Consider the following 16737-nt stretch of genomic DNA (forward strand, 5'->3'; position numbering starts at 1 on the left):
TTTAGGCCTTAATTCTCTGCTGGAGGAGTCTTTAGGCAGCACACTTGCTGCTTAGAAAACTAAAGAAAGCTCCTGACCGTAACCAACCCACTTTCAAAAGCTTACATGTATTACAAATGGTATCTAAAAAATGCAAATCATGGTATTTTTAATACTTCAATGATTTATTATACAAAAATAACTAAAAAGTAGCAGTATAGTTGCATTTGCCGGATATCGATCCACTGGTTGTTGTCCAGTTTGGAAACGTATGAAGATCAAACAAAGGAACTGCCCAAGTATTAACAGCCAAATTGACTGCAAAAACACAAATAATGTTCATAAAAATACCAGTGAGTACCTGCATATGAATGAACCTAGTAAAACTCAGTAAATGTTTCAGTATACTAACCATGTCGTAGACTTTAAGATGACGATAAGTGAAAGCAATTGCATTGGGAGGAGTGGCGACAGGGAGCATGAAAGCAAATGAAGCAGAGACTGTAGCTGGTAACATGAGATAAAACGGATTGAGTGATAAAGCCACAGCCTAAAAATAACAAAAATTAAAAAGTACATGTAACTAAAAATATAAGCAAGACCCACTCTTGATATAAGTCTGTTGCAGTAATACTTAAAAGTCTGCTACTAATAAAATTAATAATACTAAATGGGCAATGCAGTGCTGATATTTGTACTATTATTAACATGTACCCAATGGCAATGGTACACTGTATATTAAGTTTTATTGACACACTGCATAAATAAATACACATCACTAGAATACATTGGTATACTGTACTATACTAACCAGTTGTGCTAGTATGGGTAAAAACAATGTAGTCGTTGCAACATTAGAAATGACTTCAGTGACTGAAGCAATGATGACAGAAACTGAGAGGACCTTCAATACATCAGGAACATGTCTTATACCTAGTAGCCTCTTACCAATGACACATGATAGGCCAGATTTCTATAAAATAAATAATATTTATTATTACACATCATAATAACGTTTCTCACACTACAAATGTCCTTCACATACCGTATAGCGCTTTAATTTTGCGGATTGATAAAAATCAAATTTTCACGGAAATAATTTTTGCAGATTCGCAATGTTAGTGCCACACCTTTAATGGCAATTGAAATTTTAGCGGATCTTTAATTTCGCGGTTTCATGCTAACCACAAAAATAGCGAAAGTTTAGCTCCTCGAAAATAAAGCACTATATGGTAATTGAGATTATTTGTATTAATGATAAGTAGGGCATTCAATCAAGGGTACATAAATGTACCCTTGACTTTTGCCCATTCAAAAATTTTTTAACCCGCTTGTTCCTCAACACAGATCCGCTCACAGGCCTCTAAAACCTTGCACTCTTATAAAGCACAATTTGTGAAAAGTTGCTAGTGGGTCTCAGTGAACTACAGACTAACAGTTTATACAAGCACAAGGATTAAACAAACAATGTGGTCAATTATAGACCCTATAAAATTTTAACACCCTAAACCCTCCCCTTTATGGGGTCCTGATTGTATACATGTACATACATCAGCTCCATCAGCTAGGGCAAAGCCAGATCCCAATAATAGGACAACGTTCCATGGAAGCTTATGATGGACACTATCCCAATCCAATAGAGTCTCTCTCCCATCAGCAGGACATGCTATATGAAGGAATGAATTAGGAACAGTATAATGATGTGAGTAACTTACAGCATGAGCAATGGCGTCGCCTACGAAAGAAGCAACAAGGTTTGGTGGGTAATATAAATAATAACAAGACAATAAAAATAACTGTACTAGAATCGGAAAAATAACTAAAAAGATTTAAAGAAAGAGCAAGAGAAAGGGAGAGAGAAGAGAAGAGTTACTTGATATAAAAATTTACAAGATACCTTTTCATATTGTCATCTGTTTTAAAAATGGCTCCCCAGCCAGTAATGAACTGGGGCTCTCTGGTTAGCCACAGGAGAGCAAGAATCACAAAACAACACAGCAACTCAATCTCCGCAAACCTACACCCACACATTAAAGACAGCATGACACAAATTCTACATAAGTACATGTATGCGCTAATATTATTTCCATGCACCATTTTCTCATAATGGTACATGAATCAGAATTCAATAACCATTAGAAGCTATCATGAAGGCTATTATTAGAATACTATCATGTAAATATTACTGGCACTACACTACACTACCTACAATGGACATACAATGTATTACAATACTATGTAGAGTGACACTCGTGAGATCATTGGTAGTGTCTTACTTCCAAGGGCCAAGTCTCTTGTACTGTTGTCTCAATACATTACGTGCAGCTTTACTTGAATAAAAGCCACTAGCTCCGGCCTTTCTACACAGCAACCTCTTTAACTTTCCAAAACTGTTGAGAGAGAGGGGGAGGAGAGAGAGAGAGATTACAATAAAAAGAGAAATAGGTAGAACAAGATAAAGAAAGAAAAATAGAAACAGTATAAGTAAGAAAAATTGAACAGAGAAGATGAAAAATGGACAGTAATGCCAGTGGTTCAGACTAGAGTATTACCAGTCATTACAAAAGAGAAGTGACAGATACATCCATGATATAGAGAGACATAATATCATGAGAGGGAATGCAAATGCAAACCATAACCCAAAATTAATACCTGGTCCATCAGGAAAAAACCTAGGAACAAAAAAATTAAAATAGACTTCATGTAAAAACAGATTACAGCTACACAAAATTATGTGTATCGTGATAACGTTATGTGTTATTAGTAATATTACAATCATGTTATGCGTGATAGCATAATTATTTTATTTGATGCAGTAAATGAACTGCTTACTGTTCTATGTCGCCTTTAAAGACGAGGTTAGGTCCTGTCCCGGTGAGCGTTGCAATGCCACCAATATTAGCGGAATAGGCCACACCCAACATGAGGCCTTTAGCAAGCCATGAGAAACCAGGGGTAGGTTTAGGATGTTGGACTGAAGCCGTCTCTGAATTATTATCATTATTTCTATAGAAAAGGATTAAAAATTAAAGGTCTATAGAAAAATGAAGCAATATTTTGAATCCTAAGTAAAACATAACACGTACTATAAAATGCCTAATCTTTATGCATGATAAAAATGAAAATACTAAATTACTAATAACACTAACACATAATTATGATCACCTTGTACCTTTCCATGATTTCTTGTCTATCATCAGTATACCCATTATTATCTTCAGTAATGGACTCAGTCTTCACATCAATAGGAGATTCCTTAATCTCATCTTCTTTCTCTTCTTCTGAAGACTCCGTAGAGTTATAAGACTGCTGATGCTGCTGCCTAGCTGACACTAGTTGAACGTTTTCTGAGTAATCTTCAGTCCTAGGTTCTCCTCCCCCTCCTCCTCCTGTATCAGTGCCAACTTCTGATGATGAGTGTTCACTTATTTCTTGTAGAACTGCTTGAGCAATGGGGAGCATCATGGCTGCAGTAGCTGTGTTACTGATCCACATTGAAAGGAATGCTGTGACACACATGAAGCCGAGTAGAAGCCTTTAGAATAAAAATGGAGAGAGAGAGAGAGAAGTTTCAAAAAGAAAGAAAAAGGACACAGAGAGAAAAAGTAGCAGAGACAAAATACATGAACATTCACTACATTGCTAGTTTGTTAATTAATCAGAGATTATGCTATGCCAAATCTTACACTGACCATTTTGGACTGGACCCAACCAGCAGCAACACAAGGAGTGCTATCCTCTTGTGCAGATTCCACTTTTCAATTGCTACAGCGACCATTAGACCTCCGACAAACAGCATATTGGTATCGTTGAGGTAGTTAATGGCGGTTTCTCCAGCAGTGAGAACACCAAGGGCAGGAAAGAGGAACAGTGGTAGTAGAGAAGTAGCAGCAAGAGGTATGGCCTCTGTTATCCAGTAGACAGCTATAATGGCTATTGTGTAAAAAGCACACGCCTCCTAGAATGTACACAGTACATTAAAAACCTGTATACAGAATTTAAACAGATTTTTGACTGAATGTAATGTAACCCATGGTGTTTCATCAAAAATGGCAGGGAGAGAATTCTTCACTTTTATAATTTTTTCTAATGCGTATACATGTTTTTATGTTGTGTAGAAAGTTTGAGCTGACTCCGATGAAAATTGATTTTATAATGAACTTTTAAAGTTGCTCTAAAATGGAGCGAAAGTCCCTGTACTATAGTATAGGGATTTTGGCCAAATTTCGTCAAAAATGAAAAGTAGAAATTTCTTTACTTTCATAATTTTTTCTGATACATTATACATGTACTTATGTTGCATAGAAAGTTTGAGCTGATCCCAATCAAAATTGAATTTGTTATGAATTTTAAAAAGACATAAGGAGTACATACATGTACAATTAAATAGGGCTACTTACAGAAGAGAGATCAAATGCAAAAGGAATAGGACAAAAGAGGATCGGTGTGACCACAATAACTGCTGTCCTCCACCAACCTTTAACATAATCCAGAGCTACTTGTCTTCTACCTAGAAAAATAATAGAAATAGCCCAGGATTAGGGAGAGAAAAACCAAATGAACACATGAATACATACATTGCCAAGTATCGTATATGTACATGCATTAGGAACAAAATCAACCTTATATCTTAATAATTGAATACACAATTATACATATATCCTTTCAAAAGTGAAGAGTCTAACACAATTTACACAAATACTAGTGCAGTACAGTATACTATCATAATGAACTATTTTCATAATATATAATAAATGTATCATTTACTCATGGGAACGTCTCCTTCATTAGGACTGCCTTCCTCCTCTTCTTCTTCTAACAAAGATGCATCGTCTCCGGTTCCATTAGCCGCCATTTTAAATTATGAGCCTACATACGACACGCCCATAGCCCCGCCCATTCATTTAATTTTTTTAAATTTTCATTTAAATTTTTTGGGATCAAAAAATAATAATCATCTGTGTTTCTTTGCTAGACCTGCTTTATTAATTGCAAATTTTGAAGCAGATTTTTGGTCCTTGGCTATTTCAATAGCGTAATAATGTTCATCACCATTGTTCTAAAAAATTATAAAAAAGATCTGCATTTTGAAGGACAAAAATAGAGAATTTTTCAACTTACATTATATAAATCTTTATTGCTTTTACTAGATCTACTATTAGCATTTATTGTAGATTTATGTGGCATTTTTATTCTTTTCAGAGATTTTGGACTAATTACTAGCAGAGGATGAAAAAAAAATTTATAATTACAAGATGATCAAAATTTATTAAAACATACTGTGACTACACTCCACCACTAGAAAACCACCAAATCCCCTGGAACAATCCTTAACAGTGGTGACATTATCATAGCAAGAAGAGATGGTACCAGCACCAAGAGGACAACTGAAATTAGCATAAGCGGACTTATAAGAAGAAATAGTTCGATTGTCATAGAAATTTGTCACACTTGCTGCATTAAAGTACAATGCTATAGACTAAAAATTATAATACAAGTTTATAAAAGTACTTCACTTTCTGATTGACAGAATAATAGAGCGACATAATCATTGATTCCATCAGCACAGACATCGCCGTATGTTGAATTGATGCACATTGAAATTTGATAGACTCTTGTATAATCGATGCCATTTTTGAAATAAGTGATAAGCCTTAGAGCTGGTTTTAGATCACAGTATTCATACCCTGGAGCTTTCTCAATACTGGCAGAGTGAATATAGGACACTATTAGTGTCAGTATTAATAGTATTATACTAGGCATTATTCGTCTCATCCTATAAACATCAAATGAATAGTAAAAAGGAAGCAATATTTAGTCAATATGCATCAGATAATGTAATGTAAATTGAGGACAATTTCAAAGCCATTTTTTAGATAAGTCATGGACTATAGTTTTACTTTTTTTGACAATATTTTGATACTTATTAAAATGGTCATAACTTGAAAAACTGAAGTTGGAATTGACTCAAACTTTCTATATACTGTAAGTACAACAATATGCATTAGAAAATGTAATAAAAATTGGAGGTGATTTCAGAGCCATTTTTTGGAAAAAACCATGGGCACTGTAAGTACAACAATATGCATTAGAAAATGTAATAAAAATTGGAGGTGATTTCAGAGCCATTTTTTGGAAAAAACCATGGGCTATAGTACAGGGTATTTTTCCAAAATTTGGAGTTTTTAAAAAGTGGTCATAACTCGAAAAATTGAAATCGGAATTGGCTCAAACTTTCTACGTAGCATAAGTACATCAATATGTATCAGAAAATGTAATAAAAATTGGGGGTCATTTTGGAGCCATTTTTTGCAAAAAACCATGGGCTATATATAGTACAGGGTATTTTTCTGAAATTTGGAGTTTTTAAAAAGTGGTCATAACTCGAAAAATTGAAGTCGGAATTGGCTCAAACTTTCTATATACTATAAGTACAACAATATGCATTAGAAAATGTAATAAAAATTGGAGGTGATTTCAGAGCCATTTTTTGGAAAAAACCAAGGCTATAGTACAGGGTATTTTACTGGGATTTGGAGTTTTTAAAAATAGTCATAACTCAAAAAATTGGAGTTGGAATTGGTTCAAACTTTCTATGTAGCATAAGTATATCAATATGTATCAGAAAATGTAATAAAAATTGGGAGTGATTTCGGAGCCATTTTTTTGCAAAAAACCATGGGCTATAGTATAGTACAAGGTATTTTTCCGAAATTTGGAGTTTTTAAAAAGTGGTCATAACTTGAAAAATTGCAGTCAGAATTGGCTCAAACTTTCTACGTAGCATAAATATATCAATATGTATCAGAAAATGTAATAAAAATTGGGGGTAATTTCGGAGCCATTTTTTGGATAAAAACCATGGGCTATAGTACAGGATATTTTTCCAAAATTTGGAGTTTTTAAAAAGTGGTCATAACTCGAAAAATTGAAATCGGAATTGGCTCAAACTTTCTACATAGCATAAGTACATCAATATGTATCAGAAAATGTAATAAAAATTGGGGGTGATTTTGGAACCATTTTTTGGAAAAAACCATGGGCTATAGTCGAGTCTTTTTTTGCTTTTTCAAAAATTTGCTACTTTAAAAAATGACCATAATTCAAAAAATTTCAGCTGAAATCAGTTCAAACTTTTACACAAAAAGTAATCATTTCTTGGAAAAAGCAAAGATTATGGTATTTTTCATATTTTTTCAGATAGCCATAAGTCAAAATCTATTTAAAATAGGAATCATTACGTATTGTTCCTTTCCCTTGAGTTACATGATAACAAGCTTGTTGACACTTCAACAAGCTTGTTAACACTCTGAGCACAGGTGGTCTATCTAAATATTAATAATCTGAATATATTTACCAGTGATCTTATTAGGCAGACTGTAAATTTGATGAGAAAAATCTCCCTTTACCTTTCAGTTTCTTACTTAGTTCTCTATCTCTCTCTACAAAAATGGTGAGTTCTGCTTCCAGCTCCTCCTTATTTTAGGAGGGGCCCTATGCATGGCTCAGTGCAGCCCCGCCTAGGGAGCTTCGGCAGTCTCAAGCCAGGGGTCCGGATAAAAGTAGGAGTAGGAGTAGGCAGGGGCGTTTCTAGCATGGGGCTGAATGGTGCTTGAGCCCCCCTCATGGCTGGGCTCAGAAAAAATTACTGAAGTCCTGGACTCTTGCATCACTACCAAGCCTCTTAACAAAGTTATCTAGCCCCCTTATCATGATTTCAGCAGTTTCCAGTGCTTTAAGGAGCAATCAGAAGTACCAGTAACATGGCAGTATGCTTGAAAGGATCTTGGCCCCACCCATAATTGACGAAAATGCAGAAAAAGGCCGTTTTACCGCCGTAAAACTGGGTGTGGCCAAAATTGCGGCGCGCTTCGCGCCCTCAGCTCCCCCTTCCTCAATTCCTAGATACGCCCCTAGTAGGAGTAGGAGTAGGAGTAGGAGTTAGAAGTCTCAAGCTATAACAATTTAAGCTACTTACTGATTAGGTCAGTTGATACTCAGTTAAGGCTTTTAGTAAGCTGAATTTGCCATAAATACTGTGAGCATGCATGGAGAATTAGAGATAGATTCTCAGCTATCTTTACATTCTGCATGTGTGATGAATGCTTTGTATAAAGATCTATTCAAACAGCAACTGCTAAATATATACATGCATAAATCTCCCAAATATAAAACAAAAAAATCATAGCCTGATATTGAAGTCAATATGTATTACGATTGGCATTTATAATCAACCCAATAGTACATTCCAATGCTCCAAAATTGGATGTATTGTTTACATTACACTATGAACATACAGTTAGCATAATAATTCTTATGCACTTGACTGCTTTTACTAGCTACTACAAATACCACTAACACTATGTTTTTACTTACAGAGGGCATAGCAGAAGATCATAATGCCAACATTAGTCAGAAATGCCCACGTTTGGACTGACCAGTATTTCAGTGACTTTATCGATACTACTACAATAAATGGAGTCTTTCAAATTTTTAGAGGAAGATCAAAAATTAGGCAGATATTTTGGGGATTGCTGTTCATTGGATCATTTATAGGCTGCATTGTCACATTTGGATACAGCTTCAGAAATTTTGCTCAAAAACCCACAGCATCAACTATTAAAGTTATTACACAAGCACAAACTGGGCTGGCTTTTCCTGCAGTGACAATATGCAATCTTAATATATACCAAAATCCCAATTATTCAAACGTCCTTAGCTCTGAGATGTATGCTCTAATCCAATATCTTTTTGAGACAGATGACATCTTTAATGAGTTTAACATAACAAGTGAGTGTAAGGATCTGATAGATAATGCCAGCGAGGATTATGGAAAAGAAAGTCTGTATGACATGTTGCTACCAAAAGACTACAGCAGTAACTTGATTTATGATTGTACCTTTCGAGATGATGCCTTGGGTGATGCGATGTCTTGCAAGGATCAGTTTTATCCTGTATTGACACCAGGAGGCATTTGTTATACGTTCAACGGCGTCAGAAGTGAAATGATAGCTCCAGTTATTAAATCTATTGGGATTAAATATGGTCTGAAATTGGTTCTGAACATTGAGCAAGAAACTCATCCGACGTTTGATGGTAGGACCGGAGTGAAAGTGATCATTCATGAGAGAAATGATATTCCTCGCCCAAACCTTTATGGTATCAATGTTTCTCCTGGTCAGAACATTGACATTGGCGTCTCGAGATCTTTCTTCATTGACGAAACCGATCAAGATAAATGCAACAATGACATAGAAGGCAACTTTCCCTTTCTTCCAAATATCGTGTACTCTCAATTTGCCTGTCGAATAAATCAACTTTACGAGCGTTTGTCACAGCAAAGAAATTGTGGGTGCCTTCCTATTCCATACAGACCAGAGAGTGGTCCATACACTAATACACCTAATTGCACTCTTGGTAATTTGTGCTGTTTGTTAAGAGAATTCCCAATTGCGGATGCTAGCAGTACCTGCCAGTTACCTTGCAATTATTCTGTCTATGAGTACAGAGATAGTTACTCCAGTTTTCCTAATGGTCGTGCTCTTACTGAAATTGCAAGAAAAGTAAATATGTCCAAAACAGATGTCAAAGAAAACTTTTTATCTGTAAACGTATTTTTTGAAGCGCTACATACAACAGAGTCCATCACGCAGTACACTTATGGGGCGGTTGACCTGTTGGGTGAATTGGGTGGTAACATGGGTCTATTTCTTGGCATCAGTATAATATCGATAATGGAGGTTATCATGTTAATCCTTGATGAAATAAAGCACTTGTGTCCCAAAAAGGTTAAAAAGAAATTTGACAATATCGACGACAAACTTAGAAACTATATTCCTGATATTGCTCCATCACAAACTGATACTCCTAATGCATTGGAAGCAGGCACAGAAGAGGTGCATGTAGAAGATCCATCTCCAAGTGAAGCCGACATTAAAAGCAATGCAGAAGCTATTGAAGAGTCTTAAATGATGTCACCTACAAATGGTGCAGAAGATAGACATTTTACTTTATAACTGTTGCTTTATTTCATTTTTGCTCAAAATTTTATAGATCTAGTAGTGTGTGTTTTTTTCTATGAATAAAAAATAGATTTACATCAGCTCAGATTAGTTACATCAGCATTCAGCAGGGAGGGGCTGGAGTTATCCCACTCAATTTAATTCATATAAATAGTCCTCTAGAGTTAGTGTCTGGAGAAGTCATTCTGTCAAGAGCATTGATTTGTGGTGTGGTGACTGAATACTAGATCTGTAAGGTAAGAATGCTTAATTACAATTGTAGACTCTACAGTGACACTAGATCTAGATGATGCAAGCATAATGTATCATTGTATTGTAATAATTATTAGCTACAGAATGAGAATTACAGCCACTAAATATTCTTTGTTGGACCTACAAATAGTACAATGCCACCTACAAGTGGAACATAAAAATTTATCTTACTTTATAACAGTAAACAGCTGCTGTTGTGTGTGTGTGTGTAGATGTTGAATGTGACAATAAGTCCAACACCTGAAATTGAAATGCACTTAGATCCATTTTTATAATGAAAACAATTGGTGTTATTTACGAAATTCCTTGCTTTCATGTTATAATGACAATTTTGCTTTCACTAACAACACACCATTCATTATTGTGATCATTATTGTCATACCACTACTACATAAACCATCAACATCATGTTATTATAATTATATAGGTAAACTGCAACAATGACTAAGAAAGGATTCAAATGGAGTGATCAATACTTCAATGATTTTGTCGAAACGACTACAATCAATGGTGTTTTCCATATTTTCAGGGGGCGAACTAAAACTAGACGCCTCTTGTGGGGGTTGCTATTCTTTATTTCATTCGTCTCGTGCACTATCGTATTAGGCTTTAGTTTTAAGCGATACTCTGAGAAACCCACTGTATCTGCAATCAACGTTATCTTGGGAGAAAATGGAATACCTTTTCCATCTGTTACAGTGTGCAATCAGAATTTTTATAAAGATCTCAATGTTAGTAATGAGACAAATGCTCTCATTCACCATCTCTTCCATTCGGGTGGTTTTCTACACGACATAAATCGCACGCAGCAATGTAAGATAGATGAGGACAGGCATGACTTTGAATTGCAAGATTTGCTGATACCGAAAGAGAACAACTTCATTCATTATTGTGCCTTCAGTCATCAAGCTGAAAGTGAAATCATGTTATGCAAGGATAAGTTTTTTCCTACATTGACACCAGCAGGCATCTGCTACACGTTCAATGGCGTTAGAAGTAAAACAAGAGCTCCAAAAATGACAACAACTGGCAAAAGGTATGGCCTGAGGCTGATACTGAATATTGAACAAGAGACACATCCAGTATTTGATGGAGTTGCTGGAGTTCAAGTGATTGTTCACGAATCAAACGATATTCCTCGTCCAAATTTGCATGGTGTTGGTGTATCACCTGGTCAGAATGTTGATATTGGAGTGAAAAGGGCAATTATGTTTGACGAAACGGATCAAGATGAATGCATAAAAGATAATGGAAAAGATCTCCCTTTTCTACCAGGTGTTGTATATTCTCAGTATGCCTGTCGACAGAATGAGCTCTACGAAAGCTTGGCAGATAAAAACTTGTGCAATTGTATTATTGATCCGTTTGAATTAGGCAATGCTACTTGCTCTTCGCATGACCTCTGCTGTTTACAGCAACAATTCACTGAGCATGACCGTAACAGTAGCTGCAGGCCACCATGCAAGTATACGTATTATGACATAATGAATAGCTACTCCAGTTTTCCTGAAGGACATGCTCTTACAGAAATAAAAAACTCAATCAATGCCTCTGAAGATTACATCAAGAAAAATTTTTTGTCTGCCAGTGTCTTTTTGCAAGCTCTTGAAACAAGAGAAACGACGACACGATATTCATACGGGGTGGTTGAACTTTTAGGAGAATTAGGTGGGAATCTTGGACTGTTTCTTGGCATCAGTATTATATCAGTCATGGAGTTATTGGTTCTGGTCATTGATGAGGTTAAAAAGTGTGTCTGTCCCAAGAAAGTCAAACAAAAGTTTGAAAAGTTTGATGACAAGCTTAAATGCATTCCCGATTGTGTTGAGCAAGAGGAAAAAGATGAAAATACATCAGGCCCAAGTGCTGAGCTTAATAAAATTGCATAAAACTGCATAACATCATTTTTGTGTGCTCTTAGATTCATTTCCTTTGCTGATTTTTAGATAGCTAGATTATAGATTATAATAGATTCATTAATTATTATTCATTACTGACTATCTAGCTGATAACGCTAATAACGAAGTTACTCTTCCTTTTATGCATGCAGTGAGCTGCTCTGTAGATACACAGTTGTTAGATACTGATAGATCTACTTGTAGATACTTGTTCAGTTGTTCTTGGTCAGATTTAAAAGTTTAACCAGGTAAGATTTATAGCTGTAGATAGTCTATATTCAGCATGTTTTCTGCCTAAAAATATATAAACCTAAATATTTAGCCACTTAAATCTAAATTAGATTTATCCACTTTAGACATGTCTAATCTTAATTTATAATGCATTATAAATTACAAGCATGGCCAGTATAAATTCTATGTAAATTAGCAAAAGCATACAGTGCATCTAGCAAAAATCTAGCATAATTGAAATCTTCCCAGCTAGGCTTGCTATATAATAAGACAACAATACAGCATTCATCAGTGTATTCAGTTTCAGATCTTCAGTTTTATCACAAACAATGTTAGTTTGTTTAGCGTAGCTCAAAGTCAGTGGTGAAAGTTTTTGAAATGATTACATAAACTGTCAAACTAGACAGCTTTAATTAGATATTATATACACACCCATTTAGTTTAATTACTTATTTTTTAATAGATAATAATGCAGCCTGCTAAAGGGTATACGTTGACCGATCAATATTTTCATGATTTTGTGGAGACAACAAGAATATCAGGGATTAAACACATTTTCAGGGGAAGATCAAAAATAAGGCGCATAATGTGGGCACTGTTTTTTATTTCCTCATTCGTGGGTTGCACGCTTGTAGTGGGAAAGAATATTGCACGATACATTGAGAAACCCACAGCCTCTAGCATTAAAGTGATACCCCATGATAATGGAATGCGTTTTCCATCAGTCACTATATGCAATATCAATATATACAAAGATCCGAATGTTTCCGCTGTTAGCAAAGAGACGTATTCTCTTATTTATTATCTCTTCAATTCTGACACCAAAGAATACAACTCGACTCAGGAATGTATTGATAATGCCACTGAGTATTACAAAAAACATGATATATGGAGTTCGTTGCTACCAAAAGAGAATAACTTCATCCACGACTGTAGCTTCAGTTACGAAACTGGCGTCATATCATGCAAAGATATGTTCTATCCTGTACTGACACCAGCAGGTATCTGCTACACTTTTAACGATTTTAAGATGAATGAAATGCTTATTCCAAATATTACATCTGGTATGAAATATGGCCTAAAACTAGTACTGAACATTGAAGAAGAACGGTATCCAGCATTTGAGGGTAAGACAGGAGCTCAAATCATCGTACATGAAAGAAATGATATTCCTCGTCCAAATCTTGCAGGAATCAGTGTACCACCAGGTCAAAATATTGACATTGGCTTCATAAAAGCAATCAAAAATGATAAAACTGATAGCAGAGATTGCATCAACGATGGTGAAAAAAAATTGGATTTTCTACCAGATGTTGTATACTCTAAGTTTGCCTGTCAGGAGAATGAGCTTTATGAGCGCTTGGCAAGTAATTGTAATTGCACTATTAATCCATATGGATTAGACGTGACAAACACTTCAAATTGCTCTCTGAGTAACTTATGCTGCATGCGACAACAATATTCTAAATACAATCGTAACAGTAGCTGCAAGTCGCCATGCAAGTACACTTTTTATAATCTTAAAAACAGCTACTCTAGCTTTCCTCGAGGTCGTACTCTTACTGAAATTTCAAAAACTGTGAAAATGAATAAAAGTGCCATTCGAGATAATTTTCTGTCTGTTCATGTATTTTTACTAGACCTTGAAACAAAAGAAACTTATAGTCACAACTCTTTCGACATATCTGAGCTCTTGGGTGAACTAGGTGGTACTATGGGGCTGTTTCTTGGTATCAATATTTTAGCAATCGTTGAAGTTATAATACTCATCCTTGATGAGATTAAGAAGTATCTTTGTCCCAAGAAATGCAAGCAAAAACTTAACAAGATTGAAAACTGCATACCCGAATGTGCATTGTCGAGAGGTCGAAATGATACTCTTTTAACTGATCCAGTTTCAACTCCTGAAAAAGAAAACCATGAAACTCCATATACTACAGCTGTTGACATTGACAATTGAACAAAAACCTGAAAACATTACATTTTAGTTTTGCATCATCAAGAGTATTGCATTCATAATAATAATTATTGTGTGACTAATTATAAAATTTATTTTTTAAAGATAATAGTGTAGATCTAAGTATGAAACCATCCCCAAGACCTATGTGTAATAAATAAGGACACACTTACATGTAAAAATATTCAACAATTATATTGGAGGAAATCTTAAGAGTAAAGTTGTCTGACTTAGCTGTAAAGAATTAATTTCAACTCAACAACTATTAATTTTTATTAAATAACAAGTATAGTGATAATGTATGCATGTGCATGTACACAAACCAAAAATAGGGAAACTACTAAAATCACACAAGACTATAATATTAAAAATTTATCATCACCAAAGTTTAGAGTTCTGTTTTCTTGTCTTCCTCTTCAGTCGCTAAAGCTTCTTCATTAGCTACAACAGTCGATGCTTCAGGCTCTTTCTCAGTCATTGTTGTAGTCACATAGCGTGGCTCATCATCAACATCTCCCTGTTAAAAAGCACAATCAATTGATTACACATTCTGAAACAAATAATTTCTCAAAACTTATGTACACATACTATTAGCTAATCATAAATTTGCATAGTCGTAGCATTTTTATTATTACAAATGAATTATAAAAAAGTAATTTTAGAGCTACTTACAGAAGCCAGAGGTTCTTTCTCTGCAGTGGTAGCAGCCTCCGTTTCGTTGGTCAAATATTTTCCTGAAGAATCTAATCCATAAGTTTCTCTCCGAGTTGCTTTGCCAACAGACGGATCATGAGCAAAGTCATATTGCCCCTTTTGTCCTGGAATCATTCTAGTGACAGGTCTAAAAGCTAAGCGAGTATCAGAAGTACGAGCAAACGTCAGTATAACAAGTAACAGAGCATGAATCATGGAGAAGAAGCCAAATACATACTGGAGGGCAGTTGATCCGGGACCAGTGATGTTATACTGAGTACCAGTGATGGCAAATACCCATACAACACCAAATATGATAAAGAGGATCAACCCAACGTAGTAATGAGATATGACCGAGTCTTTACGGAATTGCTTCTCTGCTGAGGTCATTCCTGAGCAATAGATTAGGAAGAATGAGATGATGTAGTTTAGAAGAGCTAGGAGGTAAATCACTATCATTGGCAGAATGTAACCATAATAAAATAGATGCATCTGAGGGCGACAGCTACATTTAAAAGTAGAAAAAGGGACCATATAATTAATAATAAAAATGATAATTATAACATACAAAGCATTTTCCACAGTATAGTAATCATAGCCAGCAGCAGCAGAGATGATGACAATCACAGCAGGCAATACTAAAAAAATAATGTAAATTAAAATTTGTTTTTATTATGTATTTTACCTAAAGCAACTATTAATGACACAATAAAGAAGTGGCGAGTGAACACATTGCCACCAATTCCCATACGAAGTTTGACAGCATAAAACAATCCTTCAAACATTAGCCAGACAAAGTAGACCAAACTGAAGTAATGGAACAATCCAGCAAATGTACCACAGAAACCTAAAATGTAATGTTAAAGATGAACTGCTACTAATGTACATGTACTTACCAGTTGAATCAGTGTATGTAGCAGCAGTAGCCAATACAAAGACAAAGTAGAGTATCATGAGTGTTATATGAGACGTAGCTAGCAATCTACCCTCTGGACAATGACGCTGTGCACTACACAAAGAAAGTATATTTAAAATGTAGAGAGAGTGTGTGTCTTACTCTGATGCTAGGTGGCCAATAACAGCAACCAGAATTAATAATATAGAAATGATGAGACCAACAAAGAGTATTGGCTCAGGACTGTATTCTTCAGTAACTGGTTCAGTAGGAGGAGTAACACCAGTAGGAGTTGGTGTTGGTGTGGTTGAAGATGAAACAGGACCTCTCTATGAAGGAATAAGAGATAAACATATTAACTGTTGCTTTTCATGAAGTAGCATAATAGATGAGCTATTCCAATCTCTATTTCATAATGCTTAAGCTTGTAGCTGCAATGTATATATATATTTATTTAGTGTCTTACCTGTACAACAGCAAAACTTGACAAATGGGTGGCCATGCATGTAATACCAGTAGTTGAACGGACAGTAGTTACACCATCATTAGACCAAGTAAAGCCTAAAACATAAAATAAATCCCAATAATATAAATTAATATAGTTTAGCATATAACATGCAATTGACACATTTACTTATAACTTACTAGTAGAATCCCAGAAAGCACACTCAGACATGCTATTGCTTGAAGTGACAGTGAATGAGACCATCACTGGGTCACTGAGTCCAGCTACAGGTACACGTGATCCTCCATTGTTATAAACATCAACAGACATGACTATAGTAGAAACAGTGGCACTAGTGTCTTGGA

General features: G+C 35.3%; 6 protein-coding genes across 7 annotated transcripts; 3 read left to right on the forward strand and 3 right to left on the reverse strand.

The window, feature by feature from the left end:
* Positions 1-101: 101 nt before the first annotated feature.
* Positions 102-4848, reverse strand: LOC105311888 (solute carrier family 13 member 5-like). Its single transcript, XM_019999150.1, has 13 exons — positions 4747-4848; positions 4380-4489; positions 3672-3937; positions 3152-3514; positions 2812-2985; positions 2532-2651; positions 2256-2369; positions 1877-1996; positions 1695-1798; positions 1530-1645; positions 791-952; positions 392-529; positions 102-340 (listed from the first exon to the last, which is right to left on the reverse strand). Exons 1-13 carry the CDS (start codon positions 4832-4834, stop codon positions 182-184), a joined length of 2034 nt encoding a protein of 677 aa, XP_019854709.1. The 5' UTR covers positions 4835-4848; the 3' UTR covers positions 102-181.
* Positions 4849-4917: 69 nt separating this feature from the next.
* Positions 4918-7675, reverse strand: LOC109583712 (uncharacterized). 2 transcript variants are annotated; one of them, XM_019999146.1, is made up of 5 exons: positions 7404-7675; positions 5496-5755; positions 5260-5451; positions 5101-5198; positions 4918-5038 (listed from the first exon to the last, which is right to left on the reverse strand). In XM_019999146.1, the coding sequence occupies exons 2-5, from the start codon at positions 5752-5754 to the stop codon at positions 4934-4936; spliced, it is 654 nt and encodes a 217-aa protein (XP_019854705.1). In that variant the 5' UTR covers position 5755; positions 7404-7675; the 3' UTR covers positions 4918-4933. The 2 variants fall into 2 exon arrangements, with proteins under 2 accessions (XP_019854705.1, XP_019854704.1); XM_019999145.1 differs by having other exon boundaries at positions 7337-7675.
* Positions 7676-7870: 195 nt separating this feature from the next.
* Positions 7871-10087, forward strand: LOC105313535 (acid-sensing ion channel 1-like). The gene is made up of 2 exons (XM_011407042.2): positions 7871-7964; positions 8358-10087. Exon 2 carries the CDS (start codon positions 8379-8381, stop codon positions 9945-9947), a length of 1569 nt encoding a protein of 522 aa, XP_011405344.1. The 5' UTR covers positions 7871-7964; positions 8358-8378; the 3' UTR covers positions 9948-10087.
* Positions 10088-10156: 69 nt separating this feature from the next.
* On the forward strand, positions 10157-12216 carry LOC105313536 (acid-sensing ion channel 4-like). Its single transcript, XM_011407043.2, has 2 exons — positions 10157-10237; positions 10681-12216. The coding sequence occupies exon 2, from the start codon at positions 10694-10696 to the stop codon at positions 12140-12142; it is 1449 nt and encodes a 482-aa protein (XP_011405345.1). The 5' UTR covers positions 10157-10237; positions 10681-10693; the 3' UTR covers positions 12143-12216.
* A 635-nt stretch (positions 12217-12851) lies between these two features.
* LOC105313537 (acid-sensing ion channel 5-like) lies at positions 12852-14342 on the forward strand. The gene has a single exon (XM_011407044.1). It carries the CDS (start codon positions 12852-12854, stop codon positions 14340-14342), a length of 1491 nt encoding a protein of 496 aa, XP_011405346.1.
* Positions 14343-14583: 241 nt separating this feature from the next.
* On the reverse strand, positions 14584-16731 carry LOC100635195 (adhesion G protein-coupled receptor L4-like). The gene is made up of 8 exons (XM_003388143.2): positions 16573-16731; positions 16394-16488; positions 16090-16256; positions 15929-16041; positions 15718-15879; positions 15601-15670; positions 15012-15537; positions 14584-14856 (listed from the first exon to the last, which is right to left on the reverse strand). Exons 1-8 carry the CDS (start codon positions 16700-16702, stop codon positions 14728-14730), a joined length of 1392 nt encoding a protein of 463 aa, XP_003388191.1. The 5' UTR covers positions 16703-16731; the 3' UTR covers positions 14584-14727.
* Positions 16732-16737: the final 6 nt, after the last annotated feature.

This window comes from Amphimedon queenslandica, unplaced genomic scaffold (assembly GCF_000090795.2).
Source record: "Amphimedon queenslandica unplaced genomic scaffold, v1.1 AMPQUscaffold_13286, whole genome shotgun sequence".
NCBI lineage: Eukaryota > Metazoa > Porifera > Demospongiae > Haplosclerida > Niphatidae > Amphimedon > Amphimedon queenslandica.

Bases quoted from the DNA above. Each gene is read 5' to 3' on its own strand.
- LOC105311888 (XM_019999150.1), bottom strand. From the start codon at position 4,834: ATGGCGGCTAATGGAACCGGAGACGATGCATCTTTGTTAGAAGAAGAA. The intron at 4,490-4,746 runs GTAAATGATACA...TTATTTTTCTAG, and splicing joins TGAAGGAGACGTTCCCATGA to GTAGAAGACAAGTAGCTCTG. The intron at 1,799-1,876 runs GTATCTTGTAAA...AAATCTTTTTAG, and splicing joins ACAGATGACAATATGAAAAG to TTATTTTTCCGATTCTAGTA.
- LOC109583712 (XM_019999146.1), bottom strand. From the start codon at position 5,754: ATGAGACGAATAATGCCTAGTATAATACTATTAATACTGACACTAATA. The intron at 5,452-5,495 runs GTGAAGTACTTT...TTTAGTCTATAG, and splicing joins ATTATTCTGTCAATCAGAAA to CATTGTACTTTAATGCAGCA. The intron at 5,039-5,100 runs GTAAGTTGAAAA...ATAATTTTTTAG, and splicing joins GCAATAAAGATTTATATAAT to AACAATGGTGATGAACATTA.
- LOC105313535 (XM_011407042.2), top strand. From the start codon at position 8,379: ATGCCAACATTAGTCAGAAATGCCCACGTTTGGACTGACCAGTATTTC.
- LOC105313536 (XM_011407043.2), top strand. From the start codon at position 10,694: ATGACTAAGAAAGGATTCAAATGGAGTGATCAATACTTCAATGATTTT.
- LOC105313537 (XM_011407044.1), top strand. From the start codon at position 12,852: ATGCAGCCTGCTAAAGGGTATACGTTGACCGATCAATATTTTCATGAT.
- LOC100635195 (XM_003388143.2), bottom strand. From the start codon at position 16,702: ATGTCTGTTGATGTTTATAACAATGGAGGATCACGTGTACCTGTAGCT. The intron at 16,489-16,572 runs GTAAGTTATAAG...TTTATGTTTTAG, and splicing joins TGCTTTCTGGGATTCTACTA to GCTTTACTTGGTCTAATGAT. The intron at 15,880-15,928 runs GTAAGTACATGT...ATTACATTTTAG, and splicing joins TACATACACTGATTCAACTG to GTTTCTGTGGTACATTTGCT.